At 41.3% G+C, this 18,233-nt stretch overlaps 1 protein-coding gene across 1 annotated transcript in view; it reads left to right on the forward strand.

Annotated features, from left to right (window-relative positions):
• cacna2d3a (calcium channel, voltage-dependent, alpha 2/delta subunit 3a) overlaps positions 1-18,233 on the forward strand; it is a 487,702-nt gene that overhangs the window by 358,976 nt on the left and 110,493 nt on the right. Inside the window, exons 21-24 of the mRNA XM_052094087.1 lie at positions 14,000-14,045; positions 14,333-14,427; positions 14,537-14,630; positions 15,231-15,326. Of these exons, the coding sequence (XP_051950047.1) occupies positions 14,000-14,045; positions 14,333-14,427; positions 14,537-14,630; positions 15,231-15,326 (331 nt within the window). The remainder of the gene's footprint in view (positions 1-13,999; positions 14,046-14,332; positions 14,428-14,536; positions 14,631-15,230; positions 15,327-18,233) is intronic.

The raw sequence follows: 18,233 nt of genomic DNA on the forward strand, positions 1-18,233 counted from the left end.
GCTCTGTCCCTGAAAGGAGGTCCTTCCTCAGAGGAACTCACCAGGGAGGGGCTGTCGTGAGGAGCATGAGCTCTGAGAACCAAGTCTGGGTGGGCCAGTACAGTGCCACCACATGACCTGTTCTTCGTCCTCCCTGACCTTGCACAATCGTGTGCCAGCACATCTGTGCCGAGGGGGGCCTCGGTCAGAGAGTACCAGAGCGGGCAGTGGGAGAATTCCCAGGAAGTGAACAGGTCTACCTGTGCTTCTCCGAATCGACTGCAAATCAGTTGAACCACCTGGGGGGGGGATTCTCCACTCTGTGACTGAGTCTACTGCATGTTAGAGATCTCCCGGGATGTGAGTGGCCCGCAACAAATTCAGTCGCTGCTGACTCCAAAGGAGGAGACGGCAGGCGAGTTGCAACATGCATCATAATTTGATCCTGCCCACAGAAATGCAGATGGCAAATGCTCCAGGAAATTGCTTCAGTGGGACCGCTGTTCTTTTGAACTTCAGGCAGTTCAGCACCGTCTGGGCATGCTCGTTCGTGAGGCGCGCTATCATAGCGACCAAGTCCAACTCCATCCCGAGAAAAGAGATGCTCTGCACCGGCAAGAGCTTGCTCTTTTCCCAGTTGACCTGAAGCCCCAGTCGGCTGAGGCATCTGTGCACCAGTTCCCTATGTGCACACAATAGATCTCGAGAATAAGCTAAAATCAGTCAGTCAGAGATAGTTGAGGATGTGGACGCCCACTTACCACCAAAGAAATTTACATATATACCTATATAAAGTGCACGTGGAAACATGTGCAAGAAGTACGAGACCGTACAAGAAATTTCTAACAATGAACAGGACAATAGGCACAGTGAGAGAGTGCAGTGCCGACCAGTACACAGTAGTGCAAATAGATGACAGTTTCTAAAAATGTAAACATAACATACTATGAGATAGTGTTCTATGCACATAGCAGCTATTGAGGTAGCAGACAGTTATAAAGTGACAGTAATTAAAGTGCAACTCAGGACACGTGTGTGTATGTGTCAAACCAGTCTCTGAGTATTGAGGAGTCTGATGGCTTGGGGGTAGAAGCTGTTACACAGTCTGGCCGTGAGGGCCCGAATGCTTCGGTACCTCTTGCCAGATGGCAAGAGGGTAAGGGGTTTGTGTGAGGGGTGTGTGGGATCATCCACAATGCTGGTTGCTTTGCGGATACAGTGTTTTTTGTAAATGTCTTTGATGGAGGGAAGAGAGACCCCAATGATCTTCTCAGCTGTCCTCACTATCCTCTGCAGGGTTTGCGGTCTGAAACGGTGCAAGTCCCAAACCAGGCAGTGATGCAGCTGCTCAGGATGCTCTCAATAGTCCCTCTATAGAATGTAGTGAGGATGGGGGGTGGGAGATGTGCTTTTCTCAGCCTTCGAAGAAAGTAGAGACGCTGCTGAGCTTTCTTGGTGATAGAGCTGGTGTTGAGAGACCAGGTGAGGTTCTCCGCCAGGTGAACACCAAGGAATTTGGTGCTCTTGAAGATCTCCACAGAGGAGCCGTCGATGTTCAGCAGAGAGTGTTCACCTTGTGCTCTCCTAAAGTCAACAACATCTCTTTTGTTTTGTCGACATTCAGGGACAGGTTGTTGGCTCTACACCAGTCTGTTAGCCACTGCACCTCCTCTCTGTATGCTGACTCGTCGTTCTTGCTGATGAGACCCACCACGGTTATGTCATCTGCGAACTTGACGATGTGGTTCGAGCTGTGCATTGCTGCACAGTCGTGAGTCAGCAGAGTGAACAGCAGTGGACTGAGCACACAGCCCTGGGGGACCCCAGTGCTCAGTGTGGTGGTGGTGGAGATGCTGTTCCCGATCCGGACTGACTGAGGTCTCCCAGTCAGGAAGTCCAGGATCCAGTTGCAGAGGGAGGTGTCCAGGCCCAGCAGGTTCAGCTTTCCAATCAGGTGCTGAGGAATTATTGTGTTAAATGCTGAGCTGAAATCTATGAACAGCATTTGAACGTATGAGTCCTTTTTGTCTAGGTGGGTGAGGGCCAGATGGAGGGTTGTGGCGATGGCGTCGTCCGTTGAACGGTTTGGACGATACGCAAACTGCAGTGGGTCTGGGTCTTAATGTGCCTCATTATGAGCCTCTCAAAGCACTTCATGATGATTGGTGTGAGTGCGACGGGACGGTAGTCGTTGAGGTAGGACACTGAAGACTTCTTTGGAATGGGGATGATGGTGGTGGCCTTGAAGCACGTTGGAACGACGGCGCTGCTCAGAGAGATGTTGAAGATGTCGGTAAGAACATCTGCTAGCTGGTCTGCACATCCTCTGAGCACTCTGCCAGGAATGTTGTCTGGTCCAGCAGCCTTCCGTGGGTTGACTCTACGTAGAGTTTTCCTGGTAAGACAGAGCACCTGGTCGTTGGGAGGAGGGGTGGTCTTCCTCGCCACCACATCGTTCTGCACTTCAAACCAAGCGTAGATGTTGTTCAGCGCATCTGGAAGGGAGGAATCTTTGTCACAGGCAACTGATGTTGTCCTGTAGTTGGTGATGGCCTGGATACCCTGCCACATGCGCCGCGTGTCACCGCTGTCCTGGAAGTGACTGTGGATTCTCTGGGCGTGTGCGCGCTTTGCCTCTCTGACTGCCCGAGACAGTTTGGCCCTAGCTGTTCTTAGGGCTGCCTTATCGCCTGCTCTGAAGGCAGAGTCTCGGATCCTCAGCAGTGTGCGCACCTCCGCAGTCATCCACGGCTTCTGGTTGGAGCGTGTGGTGATGGTCTTGGAGAAAGTGACATCATTAATGCACTTGCTGATGTAGCTGGTCACTGATGCTGTGTATTCCTCCAGGTTGGTAGAATCGCCATATGTTGCAGCCTCCCTGAACATGTGCCAGTCAGTACACTCAAAACAGTCCTGAAGAGCAGAGATGGCTCCTGCTGGCCAGGTTTTCCCATGCTTCTGAAGAGTTTTTTTGCGTCTGACGAGCAGTCTGTATGCTGGAATTAACATAACAGAGATGTGGTCTGAGTAGTCCACAGCATATAAACAGGGTTGATTTGTGATAGTTTTGCTTACCCAGACACAGCATTGCCACAATGAATGTGTGCAATCTTCATTTGAAGTCTGTTTGAAGTATGAATTATATATAACAATGTGATTTAAAAACTGAATTAACCATGAAGCGCTGCATCATAGTCAGATTTTAAAATGCTTATGACAGACATAGTGACTGGCTGCCATCTGGATTTTTTCACTCTTTACTTGCATGAAGTTGAGCAATTTTCATCTTTTTGATGCTATAATAGCCAATAATGTAATTGGTTAACCTGTAAATCTGTTAAAAACTTTTATGTTTATTTAAAATCAAGTCTAGTAAAAGTTTTTATTCTATTAAATTCTAATACTAGATTCATTTTAAGTCGTTATGTAGCCAAATCCTCTGTTGCACATGTGGGGCAGAGAATCTGCTGCCCACCAGAACTCCACAGCATCCCTCATTTTTCCAGTGAAAATCTGTGGTCAAGTATGGAACTAGAACAAGCCTCATTGTGTTTAACAAGGTGAATAATGTAAACTTCCCAGTGGTTATACACAAGCTATATCGCTCGGAGCAAGGTCTGCCCCACCTATATCTGTGTTTATGAGCCACTACAGGTGTATATATAAATTAAGGCTGTCAATTTAACATGTTAATGTACATAATGGCGATGCAAATGGCTGCCTCGGTGTGGAGCTCTCCAATTCATTTGCTGTTTTTGTTTGTCCTGTGTTTAGTTATTTTTTTTTCCAATCAGTTTTACCAGGGACGAACTGCTGAACATTCGGGAACACATATCAGACAAGCTTTTCCCAATTTTTGACTATTCAGACGTTTTACTGGACATTTTGGTTGGAGGAGCAGTTCAGTTGCTCAAACGCACTAAGAGACGCAAGTGAGGGAAGCGAGCCGGCGCGCTGGTCAATCTCTGACAGTGCGGCTATTGAATAGCACTGCCGGGTATTCATGTAGTGAATCTCTGCTCTCTTCCTAACAAAAGAGATGAACTAGTTCTCCTCACCTGTACAAACAAGGACTTTTCAAACTCTGTTTCCTTGTGCTTCACCGAAACCTGGCTGAGTGAAGCCATTCCGGTGATAGTGCATTACATCTGCCGGGCTTCCAGCTGTTCAGAGCGGATCGCATCGCAAATTTATCGGGGAAACGAGAGGCAGTGGAGCATGCTTTCACATCAATGAAAGTTGGCGTACAGATGTAATAACATTAATGAAGATATGCTGTCCTAATTTGGAAATGCTCTTTTTTAATTGTAAGCATTTCTACTAACCATGGGTGTTTTCCTTCAGTTGAGTGTTTACATTCCTCCATAAGCGTGTGTGAGCGCAGCACTGAATCAGCTGGCTGATAAGATCAAAGACACAGAACAACAATACCCGGACTTACTTGTTATTATTCTCTGTGATTTTAACAGAGCCAATCTCACCCATATATATCTCACCTCACAGAAATATACTACATCACTGCTACACAACATTAAAGGATGCATATCACTCTGTCCCTAGAGCAGCTTTGGGACACTCAGATCATTGTCTGTTTCACCTTCTTCCAACCTAAAGGCATACACTTAAATCAGCTAAACCTGTAGTAAGGACTGTAAAGAAGTGAACCATTGAATCAGAACTGTAACCACAAGACTGCTTTTATTGCACTGATTGGATTGTTTTTGAGGCTGCAGACACCAATCTGGATGAGCTGTGACATTATATATCTGTTTCTGTGAGGATATGTGCATTCTTACTAGGACTTTTCTTAAATTCAACAATGACAAACCATTGTTTACAGCAAAACTCAAGCAGCTGTGTCAGGCCAAAGAGGATGCATAGAGAAGTGGGGATAACATCTTGTACAATCAGGCTAAAAACACCAGTGTCAATACAAGGAGATTACAGCGGCAAAGAGAAGCTACTCTAAGAAAGCTAATGACTCTTCATCAGTGTAGAGAAGCCTGAAAGACATTACCAACCACAAGATACCACCCCTTAACTCGTGGAGTGGAGAGGATGCTGGCGCAGTTTGGTTGCCACTTTTCCACCCATGTTTTCTGTGTTTTCTGTCGTGTTTAGTGTGTTGTAGAGTTACTCACTGACAATATGCAGATTTTCTGTCCATTTTATATCTGTTTAGTGATTTGATGTGGTGTTTGGCAAGAAGTTTCTTGAACACCTGGAATTCGCGATGCTGGAATACTCCAAGTATGAACTTTTTTACATTGAACACCATTTGCCTCCTGATACCTCTGTGTTGGATATGGTGAAATCGCTACATCATCTACGCCGGCCAAAATATGTTCATCGGGGTTCCCATTGGAATCTTCATACAAGCGGCACTGGTATCAACTCAATTTGGTCTCGCCGATGCAAGGATCATCACTACTCAGCTTCACGTGGTGTCTGCTCTTCTAATCTCTCTTATCCTCAAAAGTGTACTGCATCTAGTGGAGGAGTTAATCTCAAGACAATAATGTTTGGACAACTGAACACTCGTTCTATAAACAATAAAACTGCCTCCATCAGTGACATTATTATGGACAATAAACTGGATTTTCTCTGGTTGATTTATCTCAATATGTGTGCCCTGCCAGGCTACACTTACACTGACCGGCCATGATCCACCGGTAGAGTTGGTGGACTTGCTGTCATTCACAGATCTGATGTTCTAGTACTGAAGTTACAATGCCTTGCTTTCATCTTTTGAATGTTTGGTGTTTAAACTGAATGGTCCTTCACCGGTTCTTGTATTAAATATTTATCGTCCTCCCAAACTAAATGCGGAGTTCTTTTCTGAGTTTACTGCGTTGTTGACGCTTACCAGTGCAACCTGCTCAGATATTCTTTTAACTGGATTTATTTCAATATTCATGTAGACAATGCAAATTAGTACTCTGAATTTTATGGATGTGTTAGTGTCATGTCTAGATGTGTAATTGTTTATGTCTATTGTTAAGGTTTTGGATTTCACGTATTTCAATAAACTGAAGTTGGGTTCTTCATTTTCACGTCATCGTCTTCATCATTGCCAGTGCCAGCACATTGTTACAGAATACTTGAGCCACCAAAATGGACCCAGCAGACCTACTAATATGTCTACGTCAGGGAAAACATTCTATAGAGCACTATGTGAAGCTGGCTTCAATGCCCGAGTTCCACATCATGGCTGCCAAGCCTGAGTTCCATGTCTCTTGGCAGGCAACTTGAGTGGCAATACAGGAAAACTGGTTTAACAGTTCATAGATTAATGTTTGAGCAATCTGATTACCATAATTCTCTTAAAACTGCTAAAACAGCTTACAATTCAACTCTCATAACCAGTAGTGGTTCTAACTCTTGTGTTTTGTTTAGAACAATTAACAATCTTATTAAACCTCAAATCAGAAGGTTATTAAACCCCCTAAAATCAGATATTTGAATTGTTCTACTACTGAGCAGTGCAATGTGTTTCTAAATTATTTTTCATGTAAGATTGAAAATATCTATAACTCTATTGCTTCTGCCCGATTATCTGTCTTTGTGGAGTTGTTACCTCTTCATTCTCTGGTTTCTGTATTCTCAAGTTTTACTGTTGTTAATAATTACTTTATTTCAAAACTGGTCTCTATGATGAACTCTACTACCTGCATTCTTGGTCCTTTTCCTACTGTTGAGCTGAAAAGATGCCTGCCAGCAATTGTTCCCCATATCACTTTAATTGTTAATGTTTCACTTGAAACTGGGGTTGTCCCCTCCGCTCTTAAAATGGCAGCAGTTGTACCAGCCCTTAAAAAACCTGGAAGTGACATTGCTGGTATGTCCAATTACAGACCAATTTCAAATGCACCATTTCTGGCTAAGGTTCTTGAACGTGTGGTTATTGGTCAACTGCAAAGTCATCTATCTATGAACTGTTTAATAGAATCTATTTAATCAGGATTTAGGTCTGGACATAGTACAGAGACTGCACATGTGAGGGTCATGAATGACCTCCATATCACAGCAGATTCTGGGGCTTGTGGCATTTTGGTCTTGTTAGACCTCAGTGCTGCGTTTGATACCATTTGTCACATTATCTTGTTGGACAGACTACACACAAGTGGGTTGGCCTTTCTAGCATTATTCTCAATTGGTTTGAATTTTACCAATCTGAGCATTCATAATTTGTCTATATAGGGAATTAATAGATTCCAGATTGTTCTAATGCGAAAGGGTGATCTGCAGGGGTCAGTTCTGGGTCCCATCCTGTTCAGTATCTATATGTTGCCTCTTGGACAGATTATCCAGAAGTTTGGGCTGGGTTATCATTGTTATGCTGATGATACCCAGATTTATATCTGGCACTCTGCCAGACTATTCATTAGCATCTTCAACACACTCTGCTTGTTTGTTAGAAATGAAGACCTGGATGAAACATAATTTTTTTTAAATGAATTGTTAAAAAAACAAAATTCTACTAATTGACATTTGGAATGCTGTGAGTAAATGTAATAATTTGTAACTCTATGTGGATGACAGCTCAATTATTCCTGCATACCATGTGTGGAACCTGGGTGTACAGTATTTGTTGATGCACAGCTTTCTTTTACCACTCAATTTAAAAACATTACAAAACTAGCCTTTTTCCATCTTCAAAATATTGCCCGTATCAGGTGTAGGGCCTTACCCAATCAAAATGGCAGCAGAGACTGTATGGCCCTTTGTTCTAAGATCAAAGGGGAGACATTGAACTCAGTTTCTAAGGGTTTTCACGGTTTCACAGCTGGATGTGAAGTCCCGCCTATGGACACAATCTCAAACGATATTGGTCAAAAAGCGGCCTATGACCGATGACATCATTTTGTCAACAAAACTAGCGGACAGATTTGATTGCGGACAGAGTTGAGAGCGGCCTCTCTGCACCCAGCTTCTAAGCCAGCGGTTTAAAGAGACACGTATCTACACATACGAAGGAGTTTTCCCTCCTTCTGGACAAAGGACAAAGAGAGATCATGTTTTTCTAACCTCACCATTTGGCCACGGTAGAGTAAGATTAACTTAGCTTTGTTCCAGTCTAGTAGTATGCTTATTACAACCGGTTCATTCATTTTCACTGCAAGACAACAGTGAATTTATTTAGAAAACGGAAACGCGACCAGCTTCCCTTCTCCCTCGTTTTCTATCAACGTTGACCATCGCCTGCATTTCTCTCCATCACCGGACCCGAAGAACAAAGCAGAGACATGTCTTTTTGCTGATGAGCTTAAGACAAAGGACCAACTCCAGATCGTTTTCTCCTGACCGATCAACGCAACAGGAATTCAAACGTACAACCCTGCTGAAATCACACAAGATTTCCCAAGTAAGGCTTGATATCTGGGCAAATTTTGTTTAGAAACTGTGACTTTTCTTGTACAACTTATTTGAATATTTGATGCTGAATGTTTGATGATTTGAGTATAATCTTGTATGTTTAACTCTGTTTGCTGTTTTGCGGTTTTGATTTGTGAGATCATCAATTTTGGGTGAAATGTTGATTATTGAGCGATTCAGTCCCGCTGTTGCCAGAGGTTATCCTCAGTTAAATTGCATGCACCCCTGTTTGTTCGCTCTCTCTCTCTCTCTCTCTCTCTCTCTCTCTCTCTCTCTCACTGAAATTCATGGAGTGAGCAGCACCGCGGTTTATGTCCGACTCAGGCTGGTGTTTCAAATTCTCCCACCTGATTCGTCAGTCCCTTTGTGTGCCTGCTCCATAATCTGGATCTGATCCAGCCCTCTTTCTTTCCCTCCACATTTAAATCATTGTAGGCTCTGCCCCTTTTTGATCTAATCCTCCATTTTGAATCCTGTTTGCCATTTTGAACCTAGTTCTCCATGTAGACCCGATCCTCCATTGTGAAACTAGTTCTCCATGTTGTTTTCTTTGTTACCAAATCTAGGCACACCCCCACATACACACATAAATACACTAGCATATACAGTATCTCACAAAAGTGAGTACACCCTTCACATTTTTGTAAATATTTGATTATAACTTTTCATGTGAAAACACTGAAGAAATGACACTTTGCTACAATGTAAAGTAGTGAGTGTACAGCTTGTTTAACAGTGTAAATTTGCTGTCCCCTCAGTTAAATTCTATTATTTTATTTAATTATAATTAATAAATATGAATTATTTCTTATAACCAGTAGCACCCTACACAGGCCTTTTCTTTCTCTACCTGATGCAGAAAAGCTTATTCATGCCTTCATTACATCCAGGCTTGATTATTGTAACTCACTTTTTGTAGGTTTGCCAGCCAACTCAATTAAGAGGTTACAATACATACAAAATTCAGCTGCTCATGTCCTCCCTCACACATCTTCACGTCAGCACATTACCCCTGTCCTCTCTTAATTATATTAGATGCCAGTTCAATCTTGTATTGATTTTAAAATTATTTAGCTAAATTATATAGCAAAACTGGGACTGGCCCCAGTTTACATTTGTGATTTGGTAACACCGTATACTTCCTCCTGTTTTCTTTGTTCTGCTGGTTTTATCCCTCTATATCTGCCTCTTTGTAAATTGAAAACCATGGGTGGTAGGGCCTTTTCTTGCGTTGTTTCTAAGCTGTGGATCTCACTACCTGTTTCCATTAAGAATGCTCCTTCTTTTGATTGTTTTAAGAAACTGCTTAAAACTTACCTTTAATTGTTAATTCGTTTGTGATTGTTATTTTTATTGTATATTATGTTGTACAATTGTGATTTTAATGTACTGTAGTGCTTTGAGTACAAGAAAGGCATATTACAAATAAAAATGTGTTCTTATTATTATTATTATTAATAATATAAATTTGAAAAACCCAGTCTCACACCCCAAACCCGCATTGACCTTCACTTCACTTCACACAAACACCAACACCTCCTGCAATCCCCTCCTCCCCCCTCCTGCTACTCAACTTCCATTTAGGATCTCGAGGATGTGTGACGGGTCTTCCTGAAACAGAAGACAAAGAAATCATCAGGCCCGATGGTATTTCACCCATATGTTTAAAAGCCTGTGCTGACCAGCTAGCCCCAATCTTGACAAATATCTTCAAGAGATCACTAGAGCAGTGTCAAGTTTTCTGCTGCTTCGAACGCTCCACCATCATCTCCATCCAAAAGAAACCCATGATCAAAGGACAGACCTGTGGCTCTGATGTCTGTGGTCATGATGTCATTTGAGAGACTGGTGTTGGCCCACCTGAAGGACATCACTGGACCCCTTTCAATTTGCTTATCGAGCAAACAGCTCTGTGCATGATGCAGACAACATGGGATTGCATCATATCCTGCAATATCTGGACAGACCAGGGACATATGCAAGGATCCTTTTTGTGGACTTCAGTTCGGCTTTCAACACCATTATCCCAGCTATTCTCCAGACTAAATTAAACCAACTTTTTGTTCCCACCTGTATCTGTCAGTGGATCACCAGCTTTCTGACAGACAGGCAGCAGCTAGTGAGACTGGGGAAATTCACTTCCAGCACCTGTACAATCAGCACTGGTCTACCTTCGCAGGTTGAAGAAGTTCAACCTGCCACAGGTGCTGCTGTTTGTTCTACTTAGCAGTTATTGAGTCTGTAATCTGCACTTCAATAACTGTCTGGTTTGGTTCAGCTACTAAATTGGACATCAGAAGACTACAAAGGACAGTTTGGACTGCTGAGCAGATTATTGGTCTCCCTTTCCCACCCTCCAAGAACTGTACACTTCCAGAGTGAGGAAAAGGGCTGGAAAAACCACCCTGAATCCCACTCACCCAGCCTACTACCTCTTTGGACTGTTGCAGAGCACTGAGCATTAGAACAGCCAAGCACAGGAACAGCTTTTTCCCTCAGGCCATCCTTCACATGAACAGTTAAAACTGCCCCATTGAACAATCATTATGTGCAATAACAAGCTTTGTCAATTATATTTATTTAACCTATTCAACCTCTTCTGCACTTTACATTCCCTTACACTGTATATAACAGATTGTATTTGTATATACGTATATTTTTGTGTCTTATTGTGTATTTTTATGTAAACTTTATATTCTATTCACTTATTTTTATTTTTTATTCTATTTTGTATTATTTATGCCTTGTTGATGTATTGTTTGTGCACTGGAAGCTTCTGTCACCAAGGCAAATTCCTTGTATGTGTAAGCATACTTGGCAATAAAGCTCATTCTGATTCTGATTAATTCAGTGTGATTTATTATGTATCACAAGTCATCAGGGGGCAGTAAGCACAGTTCCAGCTTTACAGGCAATGCTCAGCTGTACAAACAACAAACCGACAGCTGATTAGAGACAGCTAGGCGGAGCAGAGTCCAGGGGTCTTGAAATGTGTTTCTTAAAGTTTCAAACTATGTGTGCTTCTCAATCTGAAGGGTACATCCTAGTTAGGCTGGATATCTTGGCTGCCACGTCATCAAGCACCATCGAAGGCCGTCTTGTGAGGACCCCTGGAAGGCAGCCTTGTTTCACAGCCTTTGTTTGCCATATTTTGGAGGATGCAACAAGTGCACCCTTCTCTGCCTTCAATCACTCACAATCCCTTGCACATGTGCACTTACTAGACTGTCTTGTTCTAGCGCTGCATGCTGAGGAGTTGCCTAGCCTACAGCCTCAGAAGGACTGGTCTTGGAAGGACACAGCCTTACTAGGCGGCAGACTTCCAATTGAGAAGCACCCTACATGTAACTTGACACAGTGTCATAATAATGCAGCATTTATGGCTAGAGATGCTGAAAACCAGTGAAAATTTACGCAAACACAGCGAAACACAAGAAAAGTGTTTGTCTGTTACTTTGTCAGCCGAATCAATGGTTCATGCAAATCGGGCGTACAAGGGTGCCCGAGGGGAATGCCAGTGCAGGTGAGATGAGGGTTTTTTTTCTACTGTGGCCAACCAGTACATAATTGTAACACAAGCCCACATAGATCCAGTGCCTCAGCTGGATCTTCTGTAAGGGTGAGCATCACATTCAATTCTGTTTCCACTCAGAATTTTACTGTTCCTGTGACCATTTTTGTTGAAAATAACCAAAAATTTGTTTCAGCGCTAGTGGGTTTAGGAGCTGCATTGAACCTCATTCATCATCAGTTAGTTACCAAATTCAATATCCCCACAATACCATGTAATCCTCCCATCCAAATCACTGCAGTAGATAATGCACCCATAGGCACAGGTCAGATAACCCATAAAACCATCCCTATCAAGATTTAATTAGGACTTTTGGCTATCACTCTATGATCCACTGATCTCCTGGAAAAAAGGGGAATTACTGCATTGGTCACCATTTTGTCAAGAGCATTTTCTAACCACCGAGGTAATAGTACCATGCCTGAACACGAGAATGGAGAGCCCCCCCAGACTAACATTTACAATCACATCCCCAAAGAATATTCTGAACTCATAGAGGTATTTAGCAAAGACAAAGCCGCCCAGTTACCACCCCACAGACCTTGGGACTGTGTCATAGACTTGCTACCCTGTTCATCTCCCCCTAGAAGAAAGGCTTACCCTCTATCCCTCCCTAAAATACAGGCTATGGAGGATAACATAGAGGAGGCACTAGCATCAGGCGTCATCCGTCCCTCTACGTCACCAGCTGCAGCTCTTTCTTTTTCTTTGTGGAAATTAATGATGGTGGACTCCGACCATGTATAGACTACAGGTCTCTGAATGCTATCACAGTTAAATACCACTATCCCCTGCCATTAGTCCCATCTGCCTAAGAACAACTAAGAGAATTCAAGAATATTTCCTAAGCTGGATCTCAGAAGTGCCTACAACTTGGCCCGTATCAAGGAAGGGGATGAGTGGAAGACTGAATTTATTACCACAGGGGGCACTGAGTACTTAGTCATGCCTTATGGCCTTGCCAATGCACCTTCAGTTTTACAGTCATTTGTCAATGAAAGTTTCAGAGATCTTCTCAACAGCTGTGTATTTGTTTACATTGATGATATCCTTGTTTACTCAAAGACCAGGGATGAACATATACAACAAGTCAAGACAGTGCTCAACCATCTACTCCACTATCAGCTCTATGTGAAAGCAGAAAAATGTGATTTTCACACCACCACCACAACCTTCTTCGGATATCAGCCCCAAGGGAGTAGAGATGGATTAAGTTAAAAATAAGAGTTAAAAATCAAGGCAGTCACTGAGTGGCCAGCCTCCACAACCATCAAGGAACTACAACGATTTCTTGGGTTTGCAAACTTTTACAGGTGTTTCATAAGGAACAACAACATTGTTGCAGCCCGCTCACTTTATTACTTAGAGGAAAACCTAGGAAGTTGACTTGGCCCAAGAGTGCACAAGATGCTTTTGAAAGACTCAAGACTAGTTTCACCACTGTCCCCATTTTGAAACACCCAGATCCACCCCTCCCCTTCATAATGGAAGTGGATGATTCAGACTGTGGCATCGGAGCTGGATCCCTGTTTTACTTTGTTATTTCGAATACATCTCTGCTCTATTGTCTTTGACAATAAAGAACCTCTGCAACATGGATTCTAATAAGCCTCCAGTAATGGGTTTGTTACACACACACACACACAACCCTAACTGGAGCTGAACGCTGTAAAGGCGTTTATGTTGAATCTATGAGTTTATGTTGACTGTTCTCACAGAAGCTGATGAGTGTGAAAAAAATTCTTGCTGAAAGAGTAAAATCTTGAGAATAAAAAGAGGACTGCAATGCCGACTCCCGTATCTTCCTTTCCACCCCAATACTGAGAACTTTACAATATTATATTTACAATTAGGCCCATTTTCATTATGATATATTGACTTGTCTTTATTTGGGGGTCTTTTCAGCAAATATTGAAATATGCAATTAACTTGATTAATTCAATTAATTAATTAGAATACAATTTTATTTTATCAAATTAATTTGATAAAATGTTTTAATTGATTGACAGCCTTAATATAAATATTTTCTATTTCATCAGAGGTTTTATGTTGTTGTTGTTGTCGTTGTTGCAGGACTACATGATTTGGAGCATCCAGATGTTATGTTAACGGATGAATGGTAAAGTACTAAAGATCTTTTATTCAAAGTTTATTCTTAAATATGCCATATTGAGGAGTTTATGAATACACTAAAAAATATTTACCTACTTGCTTGTGGTAACATCTTCTAAATAAAATGGTTTGATTCAAGTCAAAAAATATTACATTAGGTTACACCAATAAAACATATTTGAATTGTTAGCTGAGGTAGAACTTCTAAAGGTAGAACTTCTGTTTAGCTTCTAAAGGTAACAATTGCAGGTTATCTCTTTTTAAAGTATATAATGTGTGCATGTAACATTTTAGGGCGTACTGTAACACAGCTGAACATCAAGACCTTCATTTCAAGTCTCAGATCGAAGCTATCAAGCTCTATTTTAATGGAGAACCACATCTCAATTGTGAGTTAATCTCATGATGCAGCTTTGGTTTGTGTTATCTAAATGAACATACAACTGCTTGTGGTTTGGTTTATATCAGATGTGGTTGGTATTCTGGTTTTTGTTGTAGGTGATCACGATCTTGTGCTGGAGGTTTTATTTGATGCTGTAGTCACAGCGCCCTTGGAGGCATACTGGACCAGTCTCGCTCTCAATAAATCAGAGTAAGATCAAACTTGTCTAATGCACTTTAATGTTACCATGAAATATAATTTGACCCCATTTTCTTTCTTTATACATAATCCTGGTCTTACTATGAACCATTCACTAATGCAAAGTATTTCAAAGGGAAAAAAACGTTATAATATTTAATCAAAACGTAATAAGCTACTCTGCCTCCAAAATGCTTTTCCTTTTCAATCGGATGTCACTAAGGCCGGGCAGGCTATTGGTTAATGTTAACCAACAGCCAAGTAGCTATTTAACCATTGTAGCAGACTACTGTTTTAGGTAATGTAGCCTAATCTTGCCAATATTTAAGTGTAATTGATAAAAAAATATTTTTTTAAATTAAACAAAAAAGATAATTGGGCTATGCTCGCATTCAGCTCTATTCCATTCTAGTGTGCAATGCCCACTTTTCACCATCCAATCAATTCCTAAAATTGAATAAAATCAGGTTTGAATATTGAATATTGGAAATAAAATGGGTTGTGAGTGCTGTTTCATGTTAACTATTTTTAAGTTTCTTATTCTTAAATTATTCCTTATATATCATATAATTTTTCATGAAGTATTTTATGTGGTTCTCTTTGTACTCGTAGAAACTCTGATAAAGGGGTGGAGATAGCTTTCCTCAGCACTCGAACTGGTTTATCACGCATCAACCTTTTTGTGACACCAGACCAACTGACTATTCAGTAAGCAGATCAGACTTCACATGATATGACAGTGTAATTACATGTATACTGAGTACTAATGCTCAGTAGTTAAAAAAATGCAATTTAAGTAATGTTTTTTGAGTGAATCGCACGAAAACATGTCTAGGCCATTATTCTAAAGTGTGATTCTAAACAGATTCTCAATACTGTAATAAAATAATTTTAATGTATTGAAAATAATTACTGTAATACAATGATATTTTAAATTCAACATTAAAGGCTGTAGAAAATACACTACTATGATGTCATGTGCCATGGTTCTATTATGGTACCCAAGCTTAAAAATACATGTGCTACCCCAATGTTTTTCAAAAGGTAATATCAGATTTACTGCAACATGATTACACAGGAAATCGGCGTGTTATGCTGCCTTCATGTGCTATTGGAATTATCCTACTTCCCACTTCTGAAGTGGTAATTATGAGTACATCGTGTTCTTTGTTGTGCTTTGTTGTCAGACATTTTTTTCATTCATATATATTTCTTGAGCAACTTATTTTGACACCATAAAATATATCACTAATCTTGCTGTACAATTATGGAATTTTGGTCAAATACTAGCTAGTTTTATATATTTATTGTGTGTGTGTGTGTGTGTGTGTGTGTGTGTGTGTGTGTGTGTGTGTGTGTGTGTGTGTGTGTGTGTGTGTGTCACAGCCCGGACTCTATGCAGCACGCCCTTAACACAATATCCAGTCTGTATCAATCCTTTGGCCTACAGGTCAACATTCAAAAAACCGAGGTCATGTCCCATCTCACTACCCCTGCCCCCACACCCCCCAGTTTTCATATAAACGGTGTTCCACTTAAAACAGTGGACCACTTCACCTATCTCGGCTCCATTTTGTCCTCATTCTGCTCCCTTGACAAAGAAATACACACCCGGATAAATAAAGCCTCATCATCTTTTGGACGCCTAACCTGTCAGTACTAAGGTCGCTGTTTACAATGTGGTATGTGTCTCTACTCTGCTTTATGGGGCAGAGTCATGGACCCCATACCGCCAGCACATCATCAACCTAGAGGCCTTCAATATCCGCTGCCTACAGAAGATCCTCAGTTTGTCCTGGGAACATCCTACCAGGGACACCAGGGACATCCTAAAGTGAGCGAACATCCCCCTCACACAGCTTGAATCACTGGCACTCGACAGATCTGCCTGGCAGTTCACCTGTGCCTCTGCAGTCTCTCAGATACACCAAACCAACCAAGACCGACGATCCGAGAGGCACATCAAGAGACACCAGTGGGCGGCTGGTACCCCCCTGGCATCTGGTTTCCCCTGCTCCATCTGCGGACGAGTGCGCGGCTCAAGGATCGGACTCCACGCCCACAAGAAGTGGCACCAGCGGCAAGGTCGCTGAACCGACCCCCCCTCCCTGTGTGTGTGTGTGTGTGTGTGTGTGTGTGTGTGTGTGTGTGTGTGTGTGTGTGTGTGTGTGTGTGTGTGTGTGTGTGTGTGAAAATGTACAACCTGCATCAAATGGTTGCTGATATACACTAGCGGCCAAAAGTTTGTAATAATGTACAGATTTTGCACTTTTATTCACCAAAGTGGCATTAAACTGAACATTATGTATAGTCAGGCGAAAAATTACATTACAATTTGAAAATAAAAATGTTCAGAACTTCTTAAAATGAGAACAAAGAATTTATCAAAACATCCTCCATGTGCAGCAATGACAGCTTTGCAGATCCTTGGCATTACAGCTGTCAGTTTGTCCAGATACTCTGGTGACTTTTCACCCCATGCTTCCTGCAGCACTTGTAATAGATGTGGCTGACTTGTCGGGCACTTCTCATACACCTTACAGTCTAGCAGATCCTACAATCTTTCAATGGGTGCCATATAACAAATAGTATCCATAATACTATTTTCCAATTATCTGTTGTCCAAAGTCTGTGTTTATTTGCCCACTCCAACCCTTTATTTTTGTTTTTCTGCTGCCCTTTTTTTTTGTAATTCTTCCCATAAGGCCTGTATCCCTGAGTCTTCACTTTCCTGTTGTATATGAAACTGGTGTTGAGTGATTAGAATTCAATGAAGCTGTCAGCTGAGGCATCTATTTCTCAAACTAGAGACCCTGATGTACTTATCCTCTTGTTTAGTTGTACATCTGGCCTTCCACATCTCTTTCTGTCCTTGTTAGAGCCAGTTGTCCTTTGTCTTTGACAGGGTTGGGGAGTTACGGAATACATGTAATGGGATTACATATTTTAAATACAAAATATAAGTAACAGTATTCCACAACAGTTATAATTTAAATCATTAGTAATTAGACTAGTTACATTCAAAAAGTATTTTTATTACTTTATTGTCATTTGTTTCATTTAATTTAGTCCTATCAGATGGGAAAATGTATACATATAAATAATGCAATCCAAAGCGCATTTGAACAGCGGTGAAATACTTTCTTATGATGTGTTATAGCAAGCAGACAGAGAAGTACGTTTGAAGCAGAAGAAATTGAAATAAACCTTGTGTAAATTGCCAGCTTTATGCTAAGCTAAAATGCTATTTCCAGCCATTTTACATGCACATGTTACCAGGCACGATCATATTTTCTTTTTTTCTAGTAAGACCTTTAATATTAGGTCAAAAAACATATTCTTGAGAATTTTTTGTATTGTTTTTCAATAAAAATATCTAAAAAATCTTAAAACAAGATCAATTTAATTCATCTTGTTTTAGAAACAACACTGCATAAAATATATAGGTTTTTCAGAGAATGTATTTTTAACATGTGCATTTTGTCTTACTGAACTGGCAGAGTTTTTATAGTGAAAACAAGTAAAAAAGAAAATCTACCAGTGCTGAAGAAGTAATCCAAAGTAGAAGTTTAGAATATGTTATTGACCTTGCGTAATCTAACGGAATACATTACA

This window comes from Xyrauchen texanus, chromosome 27, assembly GCF_025860055.1.
Source record: "Xyrauchen texanus isolate HMW12.3.18 chromosome 27, RBS_HiC_50CHRs, whole genome shotgun sequence".
In the NCBI taxonomy this organism is placed as follows: Eukaryota; Metazoa; Chordata; class Actinopteri; order Cypriniformes; family Catostomidae; genus Xyrauchen; species Xyrauchen texanus.